At 41.3% G+C, this 26,527-nt stretch overlaps 1 protein-coding gene across 1 annotated transcript in view; it reads right to left on the bottom strand.

Annotated features, from left to right (window-relative positions):
- EVPL (envoplakin) overlaps window positions 1-26,527 on the bottom strand; it is a 79,204-nt gene that overhangs the window by 14,385 nt on the left and 38,292 nt on the right. The window contains exons 5-15 of the mRNA XM_089535643.1: window positions 17,548-17,650; window positions 15,745-15,899; window positions 15,417-15,540; window positions 10,163-10,288; window positions 8,476-8,514; window positions 7,565-7,726; window positions 6,853-6,960; window positions 4,948-5,043; window positions 4,438-4,563; window positions 2,621-2,767; window positions 1,606-1,760 (exon numbers count right to left, since the gene is read on the bottom strand). Of these exons, the coding sequence (XP_089391769.1) occupies window positions 1,606-1,760; window positions 2,621-2,767; window positions 4,438-4,563; window positions 4,948-5,043; window positions 6,853-6,960; window positions 7,565-7,726; window positions 8,476-8,514; window positions 10,163-10,288; window positions 15,417-15,540; window positions 15,745-15,899; window positions 17,548-17,650 (1,341 nt within the window). The remainder of the gene's footprint in view (window positions 1-1,605; window positions 1,761-2,620; window positions 2,768-4,437; window positions 4,564-4,947; window positions 5,044-6,852; window positions 6,961-7,564; window positions 7,727-8,475; window positions 8,515-10,162; window positions 10,289-15,416; window positions 15,541-15,744; window positions 15,900-17,547; window positions 17,651-26,527) is intronic.

Raw genomic sequence — 26,527 nt, 5'->3', positions numbered from 1 at the left:
TATTTATTGCAATTTGCACAGAATTTACTATTAGCTACCAATCTACCTCTTGTCCACCTCCCGCCCCAGACCTTGTGGTATTATCAGATTTGACTTTAGGAAATTGCTTTTAATTAAATGTGGTCTCCTGGAAATACCTGAAAAGAGTACAAAATAGAAAGTTGTCATAGATCTATGGAGCCATGGGTGGGCGAGGCAGAACCAACAAAGAACAATTTGTAAGGGACCTTGAAAGACCAAAGCTAATTAAAATCCCTGTTTCAGAGAATGTACTAAGCAATAAACGAATGCAAATAATGTGTGCTTTGAAATAAGTGATCCGGAGGGAAAGTAGATAGCTTCCATGCAAACAGATATCTTAAGAGTACTGGCCTGCTGCATATCTCCCAATTATGCTTACACAGGACACTGCTGTCTTAAGGGGGGTTCGTGGTGATGGGAATAATTACGTATGCAGCACAAAAATATGGGCATCTCATTGTCAGAGTTCAGTCATGTTTGCAGGTGTGAAAGGTTTCTAGTATGATTCAGTTTTCCCTCTACAATTACTGTAGGGCGCACATCAACATACCCCATTTCTATGAGTATCAAGCCCACTTTGGAGGGTGTTACAAAAATGAAAGCAGATTGCATTCATGCATACAGTGTATCCATGTGTGTGTTGAGTATTAATATAACAGTTAAGTAGATCTATGAGAACCCATAAACTGAGTATAGAAGCCCATCCCCTTCAAATTGAGCCTCAACAGGGGAAACCTAAACAAAAGGGAACCAAGGAGGACTTAACTCTTTCAGGTTTCTACCCCCAACAAAAGTAAAACTTTTTTCTTTTAGACTGAATTGGCTGAGTTTTACCTAGTTTCTCCAGATGTAACAGTACACAGACTTCTTAAGAAAGTCAATGTTCTCTGCCTAAGAAAGGGGCCTGTGGCTTCACAAAAGATGGAGACACCCTGGATTCCAAGAGGAGTTACTTTACTGCTGGTAAGGGAGTTTAAATATTACTGTCCCTCATCTTGGTCCTCACATGGCCAAGAGAGGAGTGGCCTCTGCCTGCACTGAGATCCCTCCAAACCAACTGAACTACAACAGAAACATTGAGTCTAACCACATGAGAAAAGGAAGCTAAAACATGCCTCTCTACATGCCATCGTGCACTTCCATTTTCTTCCCAAGGGGGACAGTCATAAAAGCATGTTTTTTTATCAAATTGATTCTTCCAGCACGACAAAGACACATTTTTACAACTGTCTTCCTCAGGAAGAGAATGGAAGTGCTACAATGTCATATAAAAAGGCATGGAGAAAGCCACTACTCTCCTGCTCTGTTTCAGCTTTCTTTTCTCATATGATAAGGCTGAACATCTGCCCCAAATATACAGTAAGCCTGTGACTCTAACACAGTCACTTTTCTTCTCTTGTATGATTTTTTAAAGTATCTTCTGTGTGATAAAGAAGCCAGTGGAGGTTTGAAAGCATGCATGATATATTTTGTGCATTTCGGTTGGCCAATAATGGTATCGTTCTTTTGTGGATTTTGGATTCTGTTGTATTAGCTGTATACTCAAGGGGAAAAAGAAAAGGGAAAGAAAAGCTTTTCACAAACCTATTCACTCTGTCTATGGCTTCTAGGTCTGGAGGCGGGATGGAGAAACAAACAGCAGGTGCTACCTTAGTCTCTCTGTGGGTATTCTGTACCACCCAGTTTTCCTGGCTGCTGTTCTCATTCAAAGTATATTTTTCACCCCTCTCAAGCTGCACCTAGAAGAATGGAGAAGGAAAAGAGTACAATTCCCATTCATTTAGTTTGGTTGTTTTACTGTTTAGGGATCTTTAGTTATAAAGTCTTTAACTTCAATACAGAGTTTGGACATTTAACAAAAACCCTTAGAATTCCATGGCTTTGTTTAAAGAGGTATGGTTAATTTGGCACAACCATATTAAAGTGAGGAGATTATGCTTACTTTTCAAGCTAACACAGAAAGCTTTATGTATAGCCTGTTCTGATTCTATTGTAGAAATCTGGCCAGGCTTTGCAATATGAAAACACACATTAAGTGGAACAACTGGTGGGGGCACTCCACACTAAGGTCAATATCAGACCACATGGTTATAGCGCTATTATTCCATTTTAATTGTTATGTCTGACTCCTCTGGAATTCTGGAGTTTGTAGTTCAGTGAGGCCTGAGAGATTTTGGTTTGAGAATTCTAAAAGCTACTCCCTGAACGGCAAATCCCAGGATTCCACAAGAGGTAGCCATGGCAATTAAAGTGGAATAATAATGCTATAACATTTTAGCTTGATGTTGTCCTAAGACAGGACTGCAGGTGGGTGGGAGAACCCCAAAAAATCCACAAAGCAATGACGAACCAGGTGGTAGATCAAATATGTTAATGACTACCATCTTTCAGTTTGTGCAGTGCTCTGGCATCATGTTATTCTTTTTCTAAACTTGGAACAAAGTGCTTCTCAGCTGCTTTTTCTACTACCTGCTGAGAAGCAGCATCAACATGGGGATATAAGAAAGACTTTCAGAGACTGCAACAAGAGACAGATTAGAAAAGGAAGAAACTTCAGATGGATCTGCTTCCATCATATATGACAGGAGTATTTCCTTACATCACCCAAATCCCAGTCACAAATGGTATCCAGCATAACTGGCTGGGAGGGGTGGACTCTACGCAGTTTCAAGGGACTGATCTCCTTACTCCTCCTTTTCAGTTCAGCAATGCTCTTCTCTGCATGTTTCACAGCCTTCTCATCATTCTAGATAGGAAGAAGTAAGGATTTATGAGTAGCATACAGATTTTGAACAGACAACATGGCTTTGAAGAGGCCCACTTAACTTAGGGCCCACCACACCTAACTATAGGTGTACCAAACCGACAGGATAATTCCTCAGCCATTTCACTTATCACAAAATCAAATGTTTTACTTTGGCTAAGTCGGTAATTGAGGGGAAATTATTTTTTTTCCTTTGTGTGTAAGTAGTGTTAATGGTGGAGAAATCGGAGTGGAGGCCCCACCAAGAAATGTCTATTCTGAGATATAATCTGTATTGGGGGGAATTCAAAATGTCTGTTGCTGTAAAAATGCCTGCCTTCTTTGCCACTCACTTAGGGCTGCTATTGAAGTAGAAAACCATACATTTGTACAGAATGAGTGACTTGTTCCTCCCACAGTTCATTTTATTTGAGAGATGCAGTGCTAAATACCATTTTAAAGAGCAGGGATTGAAGCAGGCTTGTTATAAAGTCACGATGTTTCCTCCCTCAAACCACTATATATGACTTTGCATGACTAGGTGAAAGGCAACTGATTCAAAAGTACACTAAAGGATTAAAAGATATTCCTTACTATTTTAGGGTAGGTGGGTGGGAAGGGAGGGAGGGAATGGGACAAAGCAGAGATTAGCACATGTGTGCACTATGCAGTGTTATACATACAACTTTGGTTCAGTTGGTCCCATTCCAAAGTAAACATGCTAAAAAGCAATGAAATGAAGTTGAGGGAGGGGGCATGCCAGGAAACTGTTCCTCCTGAAATTACTGGATCATTTTCATAATTAATTTATTTTTTATTACCTGTTTCTTCCCTAAACCAAACAGAGCCTACCAGTCAAACAGAACCTACCAATGATATGCTAGATGAATTACAACCATTTTGTTTTCACAGTGCCTGGAAAGCAGCAAAGGTGGGGTGGGCTAGTAGCTGGGTTGGGTTCTGCCTATAGCTGGGAGATTAGTTTGGCAGAGCAGCTTACAAATCTATGTCCTCCTGGCTTTGATGCTGGAGGACTGGGGAACCCTCGTTGAGGAAAATGCAGATGGGGAGAGACAGTAACTTTTGTCCTGTACCTACATTCTGAAAAATGTTGGTGGGAAGTGTCATGTCTATTGTTCCAGTTCCTAAACTGTATTGATTTAAATATAAACTGTGCCCACCTAGTCATCTGAAAGTATGAAAGAGTTTCTATGCATACAGGTTGTATTATAGATAGTGTCCCTCTACACAGCCATGAAAAAGGCAAGGACCCTTATCACGTACAACATTTCTAGATCATTCGCTGAAACGAATGGTCACTTCGGATGAAGATTCTGCTCAACCTATCTTTTTCATCAGAAGAGGGCTTTTGTGATATTTCTTATGAGTTGGGAAGCAATGCTATTCTAGTAGAGTACCTGGCCCCAGTGCACTGGACTGGATTTGTTTTTCTCCAACCAGTCATCTCTCCCTTCCCCCTTATCCTCATTTCCCACCAATATTAATGAGGCAAATTAAGGCCATGTGGCTCTGCACAAGATTTCATTTAAATGAAATCATTCAAAGCAATAGTTGAATTTCAGCTTCAGAGTGTTTCAGAAAATTCATGGTTGCTTCAGAATCAATCACAAAGACATAAAAGCTGGCTCCCAGTTCCTCTTTGTGATTCTTACCTCCAGCTGAAGGATTAAGTCAGACATCAAACCTGGACTGTCTTTATTGAACTGTCTATATTTTGTATCAAGGTCACTGTTCAGCTTGTTTAGTGACTGGCTCACAGCATCAGCATCATCATAGAACTGAAGACAAAAGGGAAAAAAAGAAGTCAGAAAACACACCTTTATTAATGAAGCTGAGATATTACCTCTGCTATATGACTGAGCTACACAATGTGTGTTCACAATGACAATTTATTTCAGAAACAGAAAACACAGTGGTTTTGTATCAAATGAACACAATCTACTGGCAGAACTGCTCTGCTGGCTTACTGTAAAAGGTGTACCTTCTGTCCACTAAGCTTCACAAAAACTTTGTTTGGCACTTACGGAATTTTCTACATTCTAATAAAACCCCACACAGTACTTTTTATATTGGATTGGAAGAGTTAGAAACTTTTTTTTAAAGAGAAAAATCCTTTGTACATCACCGTCTGGATTCCTCTTTTTTGCATTGGCAAAATTTACCTTTCTATAGTTCTCTATATTTTTCAGATGGTTCTCTTGGCAGATGCACAAGTTGAGAAAGTTCTGCCATTCACTCTTCAGGGCTTCCTGATGAGCCTGCAGGAAAAAAAAAATGATTATTATTATTTCTCTGTCTAGCTCAGTCTCCTATTGTTCACTTCCTTTACTATTACATCCAAGACTGACTACAGAAGAAAACACTTATTGCTGAATCCAGAAAGCATTTATTTATTTATTTATTTATTTATTTATTTATTTATTTATATCCTGCTCTTTAGAAATGTTAAATGCTATTACAAGTAAGAGAGAACATGCCCTCCAAAACATGAGAGAGGAAAATCAGTATATTTTGTTTAATATCAAGTGATCGTTAGTTTCCATAAGGGCTGGATCAGCAGCTGATCTAAAGCATTTTCTTATAAATAATAACATTCAAATTACATTTCTTATCAAATCAGTATAGACTTAGATATTACTTCTCCTTGCTCAACATCTTGTTCCCAAAATTCCCATCTTCACAGATTACAAAACATTGCAGCTTCTTGGGAAAATGAGCTGATGGAATCTATTCTGTGTGATCCATAATGATAGTCTTAGCTGAACACAGACCGTCACACTTTATTATAATGTAAACACAAAGTTGAACCTCCTGAGATGGTGTCTCCTTAGCCAGTTCTATTTCCTTCTATAACCTAACATTTCCAGGATATTTGACCTGCTTGTACCTATGAAGCAGAACTTTGACCCATCTGTTCTGCCACACTTGGGGATACGGAAGCTTTAATTTCACTAAGCATACCTTCAATCGGAGCTTAGAAAAGTTACTTTTTTATTATAACTCATGGAATCCCCAGTGTAGTGGCAAAATGTGGGCATTGCCCCCCTTCAAATGAAATTACTGTATATTTCAGTCCCCAAATTTCTAATATAGCAGAGACAACGTCGTGTTAGTCTGCAAAATCAATATGCTGTGGGTTCTTGTAGCACCTTTGAGACTAACTGAGAAAAAGACATTGTAGCATAAACTTTGTAGACTGGGGGGGATACAGATGGGTAGAAAGGTGTGGCCCTACTTATACATGGATTTTTTATCAACAAATTCAAGCACCCACTGCTTGAAAATGTTCAAAAAATGTATACATTCCAAATTTTAAACCTTGATTTTTCATTTTATATAAGGGACATTGTTTTACTATGCCATTATATTTAATGGGACTTGAGCATTCACAGATTTTGTTATCCACAGGTGATCCTGGAATCAAACCCCAGCGGACAACAAGTACACTGTACAACCAAAACATCTGATACAAAATGTAGATTTGTGACTCTACTGTTGTCACTTTAGTTATCCTGTATGATTTTTAAAAGCATCTTTTGCCTGATGAAGAAGCCAATGTAGCTTTGAAAACGTAGATGACATATTTTGTGTATTTTGGTTGGTCAATAAAGCCATTTCTCTTTTGTGGATTTTTTGATTTTCTTGTATTTGGCAAGAGAAAGGTAATTATTCAACTACTTTTGATGTGTGGATACAAATATTATGAGAAATTCCTACATTTTAAGTGCATTGAAAAACAAAAGTTAAGACAAAATCCTGCATTTTAGTGAACTGAAAAATTTCAGGAACTCAGAGGAAGCACTCAATTTAGCTCAGAGAGTAGGACTATTTAGCTCTGGATCTCCCTGAACTATTTATATTCCAACTGTTTGTTATAGCAGCTTTATAATTAAGAATGAGTGCCCAGCTTTGGCCCTCTTTTCCTTTGGTTGTATCTTTTAGCTTATAAGCTTGTCTTATTGATCTTCATGAGCCACTCCGGTGGAAGTCTTTTTCTATGGATGCCTTGGAATAAAAATTTCAAATAAATAAATAATATGGTGGATGGGTCAAAATTGAGTACTGACCTGGATTGGGCTCACAGCTGGGTGCTTCAATTCAATCATTCTTTCCCCATCATCCTGGAGTGTATTCACATATTCTTCCTGGTTAAGGAGCTCATTATTCTTGAAATCCTGCAGGATAGAATGAGGAGCACTATACATTTGCACATTAAAGGAAGAGATCCTTTTGTAGTGGTGGGGGTAAAGTCATGGGACAATTTTTTTGTGGTGGGAGGAAAGACTTCGCTTAAGGTGTGCTGGGATTTGTCAAATTAGCTAAAGTGTAGTTAGTAACTTCTTGCCTATACAGTACTGAAGTCAGTGTGACAGAGAAACCTGCTACTGCGGGTGTCATATAAAAATGCATAGGATAGTGTGTTTTAGTGTGTAAGTGTGCATGTGTGCATTTCTATTGTGTTAGTGGCAACAGATCAGACAAGTCAATTTAAAAAACCTTTTTAGTCATTTTTGTTCACAATGCAGCAAATGAACACTTCTGAAGTAGATGGAGATCGACCATCCAAGGTAGTAAGACAGGTTATGGGCCTCCTTCTTTAGAGATATGTTACTTTTAAAAAAGAAAATGCTTTCTTATTATGTATATCATGATTTATGGCTCAGAAGCATTGGCATTAAGTGTTAGAATAGAACTAGGGCTCATTCACATCCTGTTAAAGGACTATATTTCATTTTATCTGCAATGGCAATATCCTATGGAATCCTGAGGACCACTTACGTCATACTCACGCCGCACCAACTGAGGATCAATCATCTGGTCACTCCAGTCCTGCTTCAAGATCTTATTTTGCTGCTCAGTAAGGTAACCCAGCTCCTTGGTGCAGCCTTGTAGGTGTGTATAGAGGCTGCCCAAGCTCTGGCCTCGCCAGATAGAGGCTTTCTGTCAGTTTCAAGAGAGAACATGTCAGTGCCTTGGCCACAGTTTTTATTTATAATTTCTATAACCTTTTTCAGCCCACATGATACTTGACAATTCTTCACTTCATCTAATTTAATGTCACAGTAACCTTATGAGGTAGTTTAGAATATATAGAGAGGCAGCCTAACTGATGAATTTGTACGGTATGAAGAAGATGAGTGACGCTATATTCAGTTTATTTATTCAGTTAGAACTCTATTCTGATACACCATGCAGGAATTTCACTTCAAGGATCTCCACAGAAAATTGCAGATGGATATGGTGTGGTGGGTGGATGACACACTTGTATTTGCACTCCCCTGACTGTGGAAATCCAGAACTACCATGGGGAAGGGGAAACATTTAACATCATTTCCAGGAGACATAAAACTTTTGTATCAATTGTGCTTTCCCCCTTATCATACTAGTGAATCCTCAAACTCTTCTACACTCAGTCCATATTGGCTGGAACACCACAAAACTTAACTCAGTTTTCCCAAATACATGCTGTCTGAACCTGTCAAATTAATAAATCAATAAATCTTACTAATTAATGTTTAAAAATGAAAGAGAAAGCTGAATCATAGATTGTACAATTTTTAGATTGTAAGCCTAAGGGCAGTGAACTGTCTTATTAAAAAGATTTTATGTACAGCGCTGTGTAAATTTACAGCGCTATATAAATAAAGTTTCATCATCATCATCATCATCATCTACAAAAAAAATCTTACCAGCAACTCCTTGTATTGACTCTTTAAATCAGCTGCTTCCTGTTTGAGGGTGGGGGGGGGGGGAGAGAATGTGCACACATATAAACATTAGGCATGTTTAAAAGAATAATTTTAACATATTGCAAAGAATATGCTTTAAAAAAATGTCTCACAACAGAATACAATTTGTCCTTGCATGGAGAATTCAGGGTAGACACATCTAAAAGAGATAAGATTTATTTTTAATCCAGATTTTTTGGAAGGATTTTCTGATCTTTAAATTATCTCTTTGAGACATTGATTCTACCATTATCAAAATGCAGGAATTCCGTGCACACTGATTCAATGTTTTCAACCTGAATTTCAACCAAATTCAAAAATTTGATATTGGGATCATGGTCCTTTAAATTAAATATTCTCAAATAAGGATACCTCAGTGGACTTTATCATTTCAAATGAAATTACACATAGCTTTCTTTTCAAAGAAAGGGAGAGGGCAACCACCCACTACTGAGTAAGATTTGGCAACCAAGACTGATTAGCAATTTCATTTTACTAAGATAATTATGGCCCAGCCTGCTTCTATGGCCTGTCATTATCCTATAGTTCACTAATAGGACAACAGAGGTACAAGGATTAATAAATTGCATGACACATAATTAGATGGTGGCTGAACTGGGCTCCATATTCAAAAGGTTCCTGGTCTTGTAAACAAACCCACACATTATTCACTGCCCAGGAATTTTACTAGGTAGGATCTGTGCTAGATTAAGCATCATGTTAAGAACCTTTTACTTAAGGCCGTAGGCTACATTACAACTCTTTCAGTGGTTTACCTATGTGGAAATTCCCTAGAGGGATTTTTTTTGACCCAACAACTTTGAGGTGCTCTATAACAAAGAAATCAGTCTGAACTGGGGTGCCTCATACTCTCCCATGCTGGAGAAAGCACTATAGTGCCTGTACATCTTTACTCATTGAGACTTATTCCATGGTTGTACTGAATTCCATATTTACTTTGGAGCTATACAGTGCCTGGGATTGTAATAACCAAGTTTCCTTTAATTTCTCCCTCAAGTCACTGCATTAAAATTTTTCACAATTGACAAAATAAACAAGGTCATAAGGTGAGGGAGTTCATTACTCAGATGCCTGGAAAACAATGGCTGTGTCCCCAAATGCAGGCAAAGGTTTCAAGGCAGGGCCATGCCTTAGATTCTTCACATTCACATTCATCTCAGACATGGCTGTGCTTCCTAAAGTATATCCAGGCCTTTACAAACAACCACAACAAACTAACAGAAGACACATATCTGAAGAGAGATGCTAAAAATCAAGGAAAACACCAGGAACACGTCAAAATGATAGAAATCAATGTTTTTGTCAGTTCAACAAGAGTAGGAAGTTCAGATGTTCATACATGTAAACATTTTAATAGGCTCAAAACCAATGGGAGTTGACTTGTTTAGAGGAATTTTGTGTCTTTTACTGGCCTTGTTCATGCATCCGTGCATATGATTCAGACTACTTAATAGAGATTCTTCAGGGTGTGGTGTTGAGTCATAATCTTGACACAGGAAGGACAGCATAAGGGTGACTTGGCATACCATCATTACTCTATATGAACATCTGAACAAACTTCTGCCCCTTGAGATTGGTCAGATTAACTTATCTCTAGAATGGAAAGAAAGGCAAAATCCCATTTTACCGGACCACGGACGTTCTTGATCTGAAGGCCATATGCTTCTATCTCCTTCTGGAGAATGTTGTGCTCTGCTATCTGTTTCTCCAACTCTGGCAAAGTAGGTCCATATTTCCCTGCATTGACTTGTTTCTGCAACAAACCCAAGAGTAATGCTATGAAGTTTTAGAGACACACAACTGCAAGAAAGGCCAGTAAGGTCCTCTGATCCTCTGTCCCAACCACTGCATGCACCTAACAGTTTTGTGTGTTTAGTTATATATTGTATTTTATTCTAAGTTGAACCCTGCCTCTAGCTTTAAGGAAAGGCAGGTAAGGGGTGTGTGTGTGCGCGCGCGCTCAAGGCAGTTGCTTGCCAGCTCTTCACCTCGTCTTTACAATACCAGGTGCTTAAGATTATTGAGAATGTGAGTTAGCTGCAGGGGAAGTGGTGATAGCAGGAGAAAAAGAAGTAGAAACTCACAGGGCCAGCTGGCAAGTTTAATGGATTTACAACCACAACCAAAGCTTGACAAGATTATTTAGGGGGACCACAACTCTCAGAATCGTCCAGTCAGCATGGCCACTGGACTTGAGCTGGGATTTAAAAATGCAAAGTCTTTCAAGCTCTGAGAACAGCGTTGTTATTGGGAAAACTGGCTAATGTCAATTTTCTCTTTATCACAAAACTATTCAGAGGTGACCATTTCCTCCAGGAATGTGAATATTAACAATTTTTAAGTGGACTGGAAGCATTGGGGGGGGGGGGGGCTACAGTGAAGCCTTATGTCTAGTGGGCAGGGAGTTTTGCAGAGATCAAATCAAAAGTCAAGTCTGGTGACAGCCTTGCTCTGCTTCTAGCAGGAATGGATGAAGTGTGGCCCTCCAAAGATTGTTGAACTGCAACAAATCTTAGGAGTTTACCACACTGCCTTTCCTCCCAGCCTTAGCATGGGCTGGAACATTTGAAAACTTTTTTAAAATGGAAGTTATAACATATCTCTATGTCCAGTCTGGAGGCATTGCACACCCTATCTTGGCATCCTATACCTGATCCATACTTTGCAAAGAATGGGAAACTCCCATTCTTTCAAAAGGTGCCGGAGAAGTATATATTGGATACAGGATGCCAGGATCGGGTATACAATGCCTCCGGACTGGGCATGGTGTGCAATAACATCCATTTTTAAAAAGTTATCAAACGTTTCAGCCTGCACTGAGGCTGGGAGGAAAGGCAGTGTGATAATCTCTTTAGTCAGCAACATGGAATAAATTAATTTTGCCTAATCTTGACCTATAGTCTTTCCCCTTGATGGAGAACAGTACCATACAGCCACCCTATAAAATTCTGTGTTCAAAGTGTGGTGAGACTGCTCATTCAATGAAAGCTGACCAAGGACAGCAGAGAACAAAACCATGCATCCACATTTTCGTCCTGGCTGTTGTTATAAATCAACTGGACTAAGGAGCACGGGGAATGACTCATCCAGGTTAGGGAGGAAAAAGGAAACCAGTACAAAACAAAGGAGGGGAGGGCTCTTTCACCCTTTGGATCACACACAAGTCAGTGGGGTTGTTCCCACTAGGTGAAACCCCGTGTTCTGAATCGAATCCAAGGAGTGGCGTTCCTATTAGGATCCATTTTAAACCTAGAACGGTTCTAGAGCAACCCGCAATCGTCCCCACTACAAATCGAATCGTAGAGCGGGATAAAAATTTAAATCGAGTTTTCCTCATTTAACACGTGTTAAAAAAACACTAGGGTCCGACCTACGTTTTTCCCTTGATTCGAGTTAGAAACCGGAGCATTTAAATAGGAACGACAACCTTTGAAATCGGGTTAGATGGATGGGAGGAGCCGAGTGCGATGGGGCTGGCCTTGGGGGAGTTGCCCTTTCTGTCCCCATCCATCATGGCTGTTGCCATTTTTGCTTCCCTCACCCCTTTGTCCGCTGTGGTCTTTCAATAAGAGATAAGGATTATTTTTATTTTTTATTTTAATGGTTTACAGGCGCTTAATCTCTTCAGCGCTTTAAGCGCCTGAAGTCCCGGCTGCTCAAGCGCCTGCATCTGCCGGTGGATTGCAACCTCCCCTCTGTGTGGGGAGAGCCCATTTCTAATGGAGGAGAGGCAGGAAGGGAAGGCTCCTCTCGAAGAGGCATTCCCTGCCCGCTTGGGCTCTGATCTCGCCCAGACAGGGAAGGGAAGGCTCCTCGCGAGGAGGCATCTGATCTCGCCCAGGCAGGGAAGGGCTCTGATCAATGGTGGGGGGGGGGGATAGAGCCTTTCTCCCTCCATTTCTCAAATGGAATCTGCCTTCTCCTCCAACCCTGGAAAGAGAATCTTTGGGAAGAGTGCTCCCTCCCTGCTTTTCCAGCAGCCTCCTTCATTGATCTCTGGGCTCTCTGAAGGGATTCTCCCTGGCTGTCTTGGGAGACATGAAGAGGGGATGCTGTCATGGAAAACCTATCCCATAGTTCCTCTGGAAAGAGCTTGGGTTTCCTAAATTCACTTTGCCAGAAGCCTCCCCCATTGATCTCTGTGCTCTCTGAAGGGATTCTCCCTGGCTGTCTTGGGAGACATGAAGAGGGGATGCTGTCATGGAAAACCTATCCCATAGTTCCTCTGGAAAGAGCTTGGGTTTCCTAAATTCGCTTTGCCAGAAGCCTCCCCCATTGATCTCTGTGCTCTCTGAAGGGATTCTCCCTGGCTGTCTTGGGAGACATGAAGAGGGGATGCTGTCATGCAAAACCTATCCCATAGTTCCTCTGGAAAGAGCTTGGGTTTCCTAAATTCGCTTTCCTAAATTCGCTAAATTCACAAACAGTCAATGAAATGGAAACGATGCCAAAAGATAAATCGCTTCCAAATATTCCGGATTAACGTTACGTCATTCTGACGTACTATTGATTGACAGCTCCAAATAAGGTATGGAGGAGAAGAATCGCTTTATTTAAACACCGATTTCATGCCAAGTAGGAACGCTTGGAGGTAAAAACTTCGATTTAAATAACCAGATGGGAACGATGAACAAAGCGATTCGGATAGCGGGATAAGAACAGTGTTATTTTGAATCTATTTTATTAAAAACGTTGTATTTTAAATCGTTTCAAATCTTAAGTGGGAACAACCCCTAAGAGCCCTAGTGGTGAGAAAACTCTGGGATGGCTGCTTATGCATCACTCCAAATGAGAGGCAGCCATTTCTATAAGGTGTGCATATGTTGATTTGTATGTATAAACACAGATCAAAGGGAAATTACTATAATATAAATAGATACACATATAGTGGAGAAGAGTGTGGCCCCCTGCCCTGTGTGCCTGCAGAACTTCAAGCAGAGGAGATTCCTTTTACAGCCCCTTTAACAGAGGACTACTCTTGGTGAAAAAGCACACACTGCTACCCTACAAATTCCTTTGTGAATCCTCAAATTCCCTTGTGAAGCAATGTGTGCAAGTGAGTAAAATGAAAGGACATTCCAGTGCATGCAAGCACTAACACACTCACTTTCTACCGGCATGTGGGGTAAAGGGGATTTTTTTTAGAGATTACAGTTCAGTAGCTATACAGATTCTAGTTCTTCCAGATTGTTCTTGTTGTTGTGTGCTTTCAAGTCATTTCCAATTTATGGCAACCCTAAGGTGAACTTAACATGGGGTGGAGTTTTCTTGGCAAGATTTGTTCAGAGGAGATTTGCCATTGCCTTCCCCTGAGGCTGACAACATGTGACTTGCTCCGGGTCATCCAGTGAGTTTCATGACTGAGTGGGAAATTGAACCCTGGTCTCCAAAAGTCATATAAGAAAACCATACGGGGAAAAGAACATCATTGCCCCATCCTTTGTCTCATGTGACATCGCACTTATCTGGCCATTATCCCAACAATGAAGTGCAATTGAACATGATCATGAGATAGACTTTCTGATGACATCGCACTGATCCCATCCTTGTCCCATTAGTGAAGTGGAATTGTCTGGTTATTTCCCTTCATTTTTTATTAATGGAATAACCAGTCAATACTAGTGACAGGAAAATTCCACTTCGCTGACACAATAATCACTGGTTAAGTATGATGTGTATAATATTCTTTCATGGGATAAGGATGGGAGAGCAATCTACTTAGTCTCTGTCCCGTCCCCTGTCTGATAATCTCCATAGTCCAACACTCAAATCACTAGGCTATGCTGGGAGCCTATAAAAGCAAGGTCCTTCTCTTTTAGGCTGTGTTAAGATATTTTGGCACTTAAAAAGTCTTTCCTATGTTTGCTGCAGCAAATAATGTAAACACAACCACTTCTGCAATAGTTCCCTTGGTAACGGTGATGACAGAAGTGTATGATTGTTAGACAGCGTTACCATGAAAAAAAAGGAAATATGACCTTTTGGAATTTTTTAGAGAATAAAGACCATCTTTTTAGCATACTGGCATGTATTTCCTTTTGCCTTACAAGCCACATTACAACCAAGCTACAGTATAGTGGTGACTGGTGTATCTCATGCCAGCAGAATAGTAAATCTACTCTGCATTTTTAGTATGAAGAAACAAATCCAGTCTTGCAACTTGCTTGAGGGATAGAGCTGAGCAGATTCACAGTAGATTCACTGCCTCACTGGCATGAAAGCCACTAGCTATCACTGCCAAGGTAGAGGCTAGGTCTTCTTGAAAATAACTGCAGAGAGCCTGGCTTGCTATGAATGGTTAAGCCAGGGCTGCTCTGATTTGCTTAGTAGTATAGACGTCCATGTGCCTCAGTCTGCATAACCTTGTCACTGGCAAAGCAGATGCCTGTGCTTCTTCATCAACTTCCCTAATTGGTGACTCAAGGACTGAGTATAATGTATATATTTTAGGATGACATGTGCTTGCTTGCCCACAGATCTAAAGCACAGATCAAATTAATCCACGTGCTAAGCAGCAAAACAAGACAAAACAAAACAAAACACCACTGGGTGAATTAACTTCCACATATGAAAATAAATACATGAAAACTCCTGTTTGAATCTCATGTAGTGAAAGCTTCCTATAAAGTCAATAAAGCATTCTTCTCTTCAGGAAGTAAGCCCAACAAGCCATTCCAAATATATGGGGAGACTTCAGAAAATATCTGTGATGGAGTTTGAGAAGTTGCTGCTGTGGGTGGTAGAGAAGAGGGAAAAAATGTGCATAAGACACATATAAACACAATTACTGGCTTTATAAAAACCATTGCCTTTGTTCATCTTTGTCTATCTATATTGAACATTCAAGTCAAAGAGAAATGCATCCAATCAGTACCCTTTACCTGTTTTTGTTCCAGAATTTTTGCCCAGTCTACTTTGGATCCAGCTTCAGGAAGTGTAAACTTTTCATACAGATCTCGATATTCAGCACATTGGTGTGTCACTCGCCCATGAAGTTGCTTAATGCTTTACAGGAGAGAAGCAAGAAAGTTTCTCTGTTACAAAATAGGATTGTCCAAAGAAGATTTGCCCAGGACCATTGAATGAGGTGAAGCATTTGAACCAGGTCTGAAGCTCACTGCTGGTCCTAGGCAACCACACAGATTGGTCTTCCTACACTTAATAAAATGGATGGAAGTCCACAAGCACTACAGTGCTGCTGCTACTCACTCTTTTTCAATTTCCAAGGCCTGAGGGTGCTTCAGACGCTTGACTTTGTCCACATCTAGGAAAAGATCTTTCAGGAGGGTCTCAGCCTCTTTCAGGTTTTTGGCATTCTCCTGCTGGAACTCAAAAGGTTTATTTTGCCGGTGGTTACTGGCATCCTGAAATGAGAAAAGGGCAATGTTATATTTTAGCATGAATACATGATACTTGGTGCCTATTTGTATTATTTCAACTAACCCAAGAAAACGTGTTTTTTCAATTACAATTCATGTAATTACATTTACAGAATTTACCACAGTGATACACACAAAGCCATGAGCTCCAAAGGTTTCTTTTTTAAATAAGGTGGCCCTAATTTATGAAGGATGGGCTTATTGAGTACTTATCCCTGGGAAGGGATTTCTCAAAAGAGTTTCTCAAAGACACTGGACTGGAGACAGAATCTGCCTACCTTTGCTCTGATCCATCAAATTGGTTCATTTCATGTTCTGCATTACCAAAGCCAACAGTACTCAAAGACCCACCAACAACCCTGGATGGCTCCCATATCACTTTGTCATCTTCCTGTTGACTTTGGATTTGTCTACATAGGTGATTTTCCCTGAGATCCCCCCAGGTTCACTGCATCCTGCTTACAAATGAAGGACCAAAACCCCAAATCAGGTCCAGGCTATCTTCACTGCACCTGCACCCAATCTTTTTCTTCCTCCACCTTACCTGCATTCAAATAACTCACCATTTGCCATGGTTTTTTGATAGATTTTCAGCAACAACAGTGGCTGCTTTTTATTTGCAGCCATTGCAAGTTGCCTGGTGCCATTTGTGCAGGCGTGAGTCACTCTAAGGTCAGAATGTAGTGTCCAACATGGATAACATGGGCAGGCACCTGTTCTGACCTCAGTTGCATCACCAGGTGACAAATGGGGACAAGATGGGAAGGTAGCCACCCACTCACTACTGATGGAAGAAGAGAGCCAGGTAGGGAGCGAATGCAGGAGGAATCTGAGGCAAGAATAGTCCAAGAGCAGCAAAGGGCTCATCTACACTTGCCAAAATACTCCAGCAGCAGCCCAGAGTATTCTGACAGGTGTAGACAAACTCTTTCCTGTTTCAAACTCAGGCTCTTTCATGTTACAGAATCATAGTGCTATGGATTCTGCTTTAACTGCCATGACTGCATCTTATGTAATCTTGGGATTGGCAGTTTGGGGCTTATTCACACTACAGAATTATAGTGCTATGATTCCACTTTAATTGCCATGGTTCCATTCTATGGAATCCTGAGGCTGAGAATTCTAAGTGCCCCTCCCTAAATTGCAAATCCCAGGATTCCAGAGGATGGCACCATGGCAGTTAAAGTGGAATCATAGCATATAATTGTGTAGTGTAAAAGGGCCCCAGGATGGAATGGAGAGAGGGGTTCCTCTCTCACACAACAATGGGTTAGCAACTAGAAAAGCAGTGTTTTATCATACCTCATCAAGAACAATTGTCTCAAAGGGCACAGGTTTTTAATCCCTTGTTCTAACCTAGAGCCCATCCACACTACCCAATTATAGCACTTTGATTCTTCTTACCCTATACAGGCCATAGAAATCCACCTTGTCTTTCTTGCATCAAGCTATTTTTATAAGAAAGCCAAACTGAGATTGAGTTCTTGTGTACCTCCTGAGCATTTGGTGTGTGCATATTTATATCTTTATAATTTAAGCTTCAGGTTTTTATTTTATTGCACTGTTTAGGCTTTCTCTGGGGCTTACCCCTTCATTTCCAGCCTATGTTAGTCTATCAATTTATCAAATTTACCTGCTTAAGTTTGTTCTGTGTTTCAAGAATGTCCTTTTCCACTTGGTCAGCATTTTTTTGCATGCGAGAGATGAGTACAGCCAAGTCATTGCTACCCGAGGACCTAAAACAAGAAAACAGAGAGCAGGTGGATAAAAATATAAATGGTTGCCTGGTGTTTTTCTCTGAAGCCAAGGCCAGATTAATTATTATTTTTCTAAGAACACAAGAACCCAGACTAGAATTAAACATCCCTCATTGCAAACCAAATAACCGCTGGGTTCAAAACACTGCAATACAAGAATCTAGGCATACCACAATGTAGTTTTGCGCCTTCTGATTTTTGAAGGAATCTAGTTTAAACCGGGTAAATTGTCTGCTATTATTTGGAAACATTGGGGGGGGGGGGGGGGATCCATTGTGCTCAAAACATTGTGGTCTTTCAATAGCAAACAAGACAGATTTGCCACATATTATGGAGCAGAATTGCAATGGTCAGTACTGAAGCAAACCCAGATGAGAAGTGAGAAACATCTGTGCTTTTTTGTTCTGCCCTAATATGCAAGTGCTGAAGGGAGGTTTATCAATGAGACACATGACTTGTAATATACAACACTACAGCTCAGCTTGTCCTTTCATTAATCTCAAATGATGATCTGGAAGTTGTTATGTGCCTTCAAATATTGTTTTTTGTGGGTTTTTCGGGCTATGTGGCCATGTTCTACAAGATTTTCTGACTAACGTTTTGCCAGCATCTGTGGCTGGCATCTTCAGAAAATGCTTGCCTGGAAAAAGTGGGTCTATATATACTGTGTGAGCCTGGGAATGCAGGAGTGATTTGCATGTGTATTGTTCTGTGCGGATGGCCGGCCTCAGGCTGTGAGGCTAATGCAAACAAGGATTAATGTCTGCTAATTGGTGATCATTATCTGCTGGGAAAGCCCCTGACTCTGAATGGTTTCCCATTTGCATTTGCTGAGTCCTTATTTTGCTATTCCTCAGGACTGGTGGCCAAATTTTGTTCACTTTAAGTGTTTCTTCTTTCCAGTTGAAATTATCCAGATGTTTGTGGATTTCAATGGCTTCTCTGTGCATTTCAATGGCCTTCAAATAGTTTCCAACTCATGACAACACTAAGGTGAACCTTCTATGGGGCTTTCTGGGGCTGAGTGTTTGATTTGCTCAAGGTAATTTGGTGGGTTTCCATGACTGAGCAGAAAATTGAATCCTGGGCTGTGTCCACACTTTAGAAATAATCCAGTTTGACACCACTTTAACTGCCATGGCTCAATTCTGGGAATTGTAGTTCATTGTGGTGTCAAAGCTCTATGACAGAGAAGGCTAAATATTTCATAAAACTACAGTTCCCAGAATTGTATAGCATTGAGCCATGGCAGTTAAGGTGGTGTAGCCACATTCCAAAATTATAATCCAACACCCAAACCACTATGCCATGTTGCAGGTACACAGGGGGATCTGCAAAAAAAATAATTTAAAAAATTGGAGGGGGAAGAGTTGGGGTGCTTAATTCCTAACTGCATAAGGAAAACAGAACACATATTACTAAGGAAGTGTCATTCTACTAGCATATGGTGCTTGATCTGCAATGGTTGGCAATGTCAGAGCAAGACACCTTAATGCTTGCAACAGACCTTTCTTTGCTTGCTTTACACTCAGATTCCAAGATCATCCTAACTATGCTTCAGGCAACCATTGTTCTGACAATGAAAGTCACCGGACTGGACCTATAATTTCTTAATAAAAGTTTTGATGTTCACTTCTGGGCCTGAGTTTCAGAACTTTGGTATGATGCTGGGTTTAACAATAGTACAAATGTGACTATATGTGAAGTCGAAGGCTTTCATGGCCAGCATCCATAGTTTTTAGTGGAGTTTGTGGGCTATGTGACCATGTTCTATAAGAGTTTATTCCTGACATTTCACCAGCATCTGTGGTTGGCATCTTCAGAGAATGCCAGCCATAGATGCTGGCAAAACGTCAGGAATAAACTCTTATAGAACATGGCCACATAGCCCGAAAAATCCACAAAATACTAAAGAACTAACAGTTTGATCCCCCTTTTATGACACATGAAACCCACCATGTGGGAAACCACTTCTGCCTAACAGTAAGGCTGACTCTGTTCTTAAGAGTGTATTGAGACCAGTTAGGGAAAAATATGCCTGTAAGATGGAAACACTGCACCTTCTCACACATACTTGCTCTTTATCGAGAAATGGCTGCAATCAAGTAACTGCAGCACAATCCTATGCTTGGTTACTTGGCAGTATGTCTCATTGTTTTCACTGGCTTCCACTGCACCAAAAGCATCTGAGGAAGTAGACTGACATCTATGCAAGCTCATTCTGCCAATTTCTTTCTTTCAGTTAGTCTTAAAGATGCTACAAGATCTCTCTATATACTGTTTTTGATGGGGTTTGCCCCCTCCTGGCAAGGACATACAAAATTGCAGAACCAAGACTAAAATTGTATGTACACTTACTGGGGAGTAAGTGTCACTGAACATAGAGAGACCTATTTAACAAGCAAACATGTACAGGGTAATAAATGGAAGCCTTGGTAAGATAAACATGCATTCTGCCAAGCTCTAAGTTCAAAATTGTCCCATCAGATTTATTTTCTGTGTTTGTTTCAGCTCTTGACATGCCAGGTTAATATATCTGTGTGTGGAATTTCGACAGTAATTTTCAAACCATGCTTAGACACCATATCAGACTCTTGATGATAATAACATTTCCTTTAATCTTTTCACAGGTGATTAGTAAAAGCTATCTTTCAGATAGCACAATTATACATATGCACCCTTCCATTTTGCTTTACCATAGGGTCTGTCATCTCAAAACAAAATTATCTCAGGTTCACCCCTTTCCTCCAGGCTTATTGTTGGCACTGCCAAGCACCTTGCTAGTGACTACTGACCTGATTTTCCTATGCCTTCTCTATTGCTGAAGATGCCCCTTATCTGGCAGGCAATCTATCATCTCTCCTGTTTGTTTATTAAGTTTCTTGCTGCTGCTTCTCTGTTATGTAGGATCTTGTTGTTGTGTGCCATCAAGTAGTTTCTGACCTATGGCGACCCTAAGGTAAACCTAGCATGGGATTTTCTGAGGCTGAAAGTGTGTAACTTGCCCAAGGTTACCCAGTGAGTTTCCATGGCCAAGTGAGGATTTGAACCCTGCTCTCCAAAGTTATAATCTAACACTCAAACCTCTAAACCACACTGGTTCAATGTAGTCCTTACAGCAGCTAATACCAAAAAACAGAAACCAACTAAATGCCTTGGCATGCTGTTTTTCAAATGCTGTAAGATATAATACACCATTACATAGCAACTATCTAGGAGGCTAATTACATTATTGCATGCAGTCCACCAAACAGTATCAGATATCATATGCCAATGGTTTTCAAAGTCTCTTCTGGAGACTTCTCCCAGTTCTCTGAAAACTAAGTAATATTCTTCAGTAAGAATAATCAGTACTTGAAAGTAATGATATTATCTGTAATATCTTGCTTTTGGAAATGCAAAGATAAAACAATGCCCTTGTTTCCACATATTAACATTGACACTAAAATGTTGAAGGAATGTTGTGTATGTGTATTCCTCATGATTTTAAAATTTTAAATTATCACGGTGGGGCAGAATTTGCCCATTTTTCTATTTTTGGGTATGTTTGGGAAAAAATATATATTTCAAAACAAATTGTTAGTTACAGATTGCCAAAGCATTACTCATAAAATGACAGCAACATGGTATACATTTTAAAAGTAATGTATTAAAATTAATGTATAAAATTAAAACATAATAATAATGTCCTATGCTTTGAGGATAATTTTAACCATTACTGTACATCTTCCCTCCCCAACTGTGGCTGAATGTAGGATATTGCTTGCTACAACATAGAAGAATATCGCACAGCATTCTGAGAACGTTCTGGGAACCTGATGGGAATGGAATGCATTTCAGTTTACCGCACGTATGTGTTCCCATCAGGTTCCCAGAACGCTCCCGATGTGTTCCACATGCGTTCCAGGGTGGGGACGGATTAGATGTGTTCCCAGCGAGCTGTAATGTTCTCAGAACATTCCATAAGAAGTCTGTGCAGTATTATTATCCATTGCCAATTCTGTTCTCTCATTCCTCCGTCTCCTGATTGGCTGAAACAATGCCCTTCTCTTTAGTCCTCCAAAGTCCTAGAGCATACTAAATTTTTCATTGCTCTCCCATGTATGACGCGCTGCCCTCTTTGACAAAACTAACATAGATTTTATCCTATTTCCCCCAAACTATATATATATATATATATATATATATATATATATATATATGCGCACACTGGCAATTTGGTTCTAAATGTAGTGTGTGTATATATGCATATATTTAAATATATGACTCTGTATGTGTCTGCTTTCTGCAAACACAGACACACAAATACACACACACACACACACACACACACACAGAAACTATACATAAAATGGCTAATGTTTGCATATTTGTGTGTGTGTGTGTGTCTTGGTTTGTTCTGTGCACCCACCCAAACACCCAAAAATACAGACATATTTATATAGATAGAATTCATGGCAGTAACTTTCACAGGTTGAATGTTTGCAAACTTAAACAGAGTCTCAAAAGTCGAAGATACAGTGTGGATAGCAATGTGTCTAGAGACATTTTTCTGTAGGGGTGTGTTAATGGCCCGCCTCTGTTGGCTGTACACACCATACAGCATGATATCAGAGGGCAAGGGTTTATAGGACATCTAGGGACAGTGGATGCAGTGAGATGGATGACCAGACACTACAACAGGGACAATCGTCCCAGCGGAGAGGAGGACCCAGATGCAGGTTTTTTTTTTTGCAAACATCTGTCGGCCTCAGAGGATGTGGTGGCTTGATTCCCTCCATGCTTTTGACAGATACTTCTGGGGCTGGTGCCGGCTTGGCATTGCGGGCTTCTCTCCCCTTGGGTCAGATGTGGGGAAAGGAGGAGACTATTGGATGGCCAGGTTTAGGGCATTGAAGCCCGCGAGGCCATAGGGGAAGAGAGCCCTCAAAACGAATTACGCATGCGCTACAGCAAAACGATATGGGAACGTTCTCAAGAAAAGGGATGCGCTGTGCGGTAAAATGCGTTCCTGTAACGTTCCCATCATGTTCCACTTTCTTGAATGTGATAATACCCATTCCCAGAACATTCCCAGAACGTTCCATCTCGTAACGTTCTGAGAACGATATGCGATAATCTTCATAGTCTCAGTCCACAATGGGTGATGGCAAAACATAGAAGTTTACCGCACCGGGGATAAAACGTTCCCCGATGCGTTACAACGGGCACGAGTGGGGCTGCGCACGGAGCATGATGGGAACCTGATGGGGCCCAGAAACTGTTTCGAAACAGTTCCCAGAAATGGCGTCCCCTGGAACGCGATGGGAACGTGCGGCAGCAGCGGCGGCGTTCTGGGCCCCATCGGGTTCCCATCATGCTCCGTGCGTGCCCCCGCTCGTGCCCGTTGTAACGCATCGGGGAACGTTTTATCCCCGGTGCAGTAAACTTCATTATAGTGCTCTTGTGAACTGCAGTCTAGAGGGTAGAATTGTAAAATCATAGATCATAGAGTTGGAAGATCCAGGGCCATCTGGTCCAAGCTCCTGCCATGCAGGAATTCACAATGAAAGCACTCCTGGCAGATGGCCATCCAGTCTCCGTTTAAAGACCTCCAAAGGAGGAGACTCCACCACACTCTGAGGGAGTCTGTTCCACTGTCAAACAGTTCATACTGTCAGAAAGTTCCTCCTAATCAAAAAAAAGTCCAAAATCCCTTTCAAAGATCCTCTGCAAGAATGTAGTGTGACAGACACACCTTCAGAGGTTCACAGACACATCTCACAGTATGGAAAGTGTTCCTTGAAGAGTAGTTGATTCATTGGTAACCATTGCACAGTATGGCACTGTATGTCAGTGGTCCACATACTGTTAAGCATCTCATTCTGTTGCTTATCAACAATAAAAAAACCCTGTAAGATGCTATTGGTGGCGTAGTGGTTTGAGTGTTGGACTACCACTCTGGAGACCAGGGTTCAATTCTTAGCTCAGACATGAAACCCACTGGGTGACTTTGGGCAAGTCACATGCTCTCAGCCTCAGGGGAATTCATGGGCAAACCTCTCCTGAAGAAATCTTGCCCAGATTTGCTGCCCCTCTTCCAGTGAGGTCAGATCTTGGTTATCCCCTGTATGAACAGCAAACTGCATGAGCAGCCTTAGGGTCACCATAAGTCAGAAATGACTTAAAAGCACAGAACACACACACATGCACATACACACATACACACACATTGGCCAAGATACTATAAAATTCCAGCAGAGTTGAAAGCTTCACAGATGTTGCTACACTGGATTGCTCCACATGCACTTCAAGCTATTGGGCAATTCTCCTAGAGCACCTGATTGCTCAACACCAGGTTCTTGGGCGGTCTTTGCATCCAAGGCATCAGTGGGAAAGGTGACTTGGGAACTTACTCGTTGCATTTCAACAGTCCCAAAGTGTCTTAGCTCCCTAAGAGCCACACACTGAAGAAACACTCTAAAGCAGTGGTTTCCAACCTTTGGTTCTCTATTTTATGTGGACTTCAGTTCCCAGAAGCCCCAGCCAATTTGGCCAACAATCAGGAATTCTAGGAGCTGAAGTCTATCTGGAGGATCAAAGGTTGGAAACCACTGCTCTAGATAGAGCTAGCCTGTGACTGAGGGCTGAATGGTGCTCTAGTGAGCTACTTCTTCCCCTGGCAAGGCCATACAAACACAATGGCTACAAGTACAATGGCATGATTTGTTGTTCATTGCTGCTACCCCTCTTCCAGTGGGGCCAGGTTACACAGTGTGTAAAGTTGCCAATATTCAAAGAACATTTTATTTTTTTTAAAAAAGCAAATTATTTCACAATTATCTGGACAGTATGGATAGCAACTCTGCAAAGGAGAACTTTGAGAAGCAAACTGGTTCAGCTTTATGACACTGTCACAGTGACTGAATAGCATGTGGTTGTGTTATGTTTTAACCTAAGACCGATCAAACCCCACAACATATGCTTGGAAGTATAAGCATGCCAAATATAAAATAGTCTGCATTCATTTTGGGTCTGATGGTTGCTCAAGATGCTGTGAAAGGTATACCGTATATACTTGACTAGAAGTTGGCTTCATGTATAAGTCAAAGGCAGGTTTTGGGGTCAAAATTGTGGATTTTGATGTGTCCCATGGATAAGTTGAGGGTAAAACTTAGATGTATGCAACAACTGTCATCTCGGCCTCAGAGGGAGCCATCAAGCAGACCAGCAACATCTTGGACTGCCTGAAGGAAGAGGCCCCTCCCTCCTCAACTGTCATCTCGGCCTCAGAGGGAGCGATCAGGCAGACCCAGCAACATCAGGGACTGCCTGAAGGAAGAGGCCCCTCCCTCCTCAACTGTCATCTCGGCCTCAGAGGGAGCGATCAGGCAGACCCAGCAACATCAGGGACTGCCTGAAGGAAGAGGCCCCTCCCTCCTCAACTGTCATCTCGGCCTCAGAGGGAGCCATCAGGCAGACCCAGCAACATCAGGGACTGCCTGAAGGAAGAGGCCCCTCCCTCCTCAACTGTCATCTTGGCCTCAGAGGGAGCGATCAGGCAGACCCAGCAACATCAGGGACTGCCTGAAGGAAGAGGCCCCTCCCTCCTCAACTGTCATCTCGGCCTCAGAGGGAGCCATCAGGCAGACCCAGCAACATCAGGGACTGCCTGAAGGAAGAGGCCCCTCCCTCCTCAACTGTCATCTCGGCCTCAGAGGGAGCCATCAGGCAGACCAGCAACATCTTGGACTGCCTGAAGGAAGAGGCCCCTCCCTCCTCAACTGTCATCTCGGCCTCAGAGGGAGCCATCAGGCAGACCCAGCAACATCAGGGACTGCCTGAAGGAAGAGGCCCCTCCCTCCTCAACTGCCATCTCGGCCTCAGAGGGAGCCATCAGGCAGACCAGCAACATCTTGGACTGCCTGAAGGAAGAGGCCCCTCCCTCCTCAACTGTCATCTCGGCCTCAGAGGGAGCGATCAGGCAGACCCAGCAACATCAGGGACTGCCTGAAGGAAGAGGCCCCTCCCTCCTCAACTGTCATCTCGGCCTCAGAGGGAGCGATCAGGCAGACCCAGCAACATCAGGGACAGCCTGAAGGACGAGACTTCTCCCTCCTTTAACTGTATTTTGTATTGTATTACGATTTTACTGTACACCGCTATGATCATCGCGGAATAGCGGTCTATAAATAAAACATATTATTATTATTATTATTATTAAAGTTAAAGCAAAGGAAAGGAAAACAGAGCCCAAAATCTTACAAAATTCTGGCAGGCATAACTGTTTACGCTCACTCTCAAGCTAGATGTGTGAGGAGGGAATTATAGTAAATCATGGCTGTGTGGGGTGGGGAAGTGATCAAGCACAGGAGGGGCTAAGAAAATGCACATGTCGAGAATTCACCATAATTTGCTCGTTAAAAGAAAATCTAACCGTTATTTAGAGTTCTAGGTATAGCAGAGGGGGAGAAGAAGGAATGTAAAAATATGGAAAATGACTATGAGAATACAATATATATATATATATGGATGTTTGTGTTATGCTTATTTTTATTTCTCTGTACAATCATAGTAAACAATAAAAATAATAAATAAAAAAGAAAATGCACATGTCAAAAAAGGATGACAAGGCAAAGCAAAGAAAATGACAACTACATTAGCAGTGACTATAGCATTTAACTTTAATGTGATAACTTTGCTTGATTTTAACTTAGAAAAACCAACAAACACACACAAATGTCATTCAAATCCTCAGAAGCCCAATTGCTCTCAACACTTCTTTGAGAGGGTAAAGTGCTACCACTGCTACCATTTTTCTGCATTAAAAAAGTCACAAATGGTGCCACAGAAGAGAGAGTAGAGGGGGTCAGTGTT

This window comes from Sceloporus occidentalis, unplaced genomic scaffold (assembly GCF_023333645.1).
Source record: "Sceloporus occidentalis isolate IW3139 unplaced genomic scaffold, rSceOcc1.0.p SCAF_1, whole genome shotgun sequence".
Classification (NCBI taxonomy): domain Eukaryota; kingdom Metazoa; phylum Chordata; class Lepidosauria; order Squamata; family Phrynosomatidae; genus Sceloporus; species Sceloporus occidentalis.
Note: the sequence above shows the minus strand (reverse complement) of the source record. Positions and strands in the feature narration are given on the sequence as shown.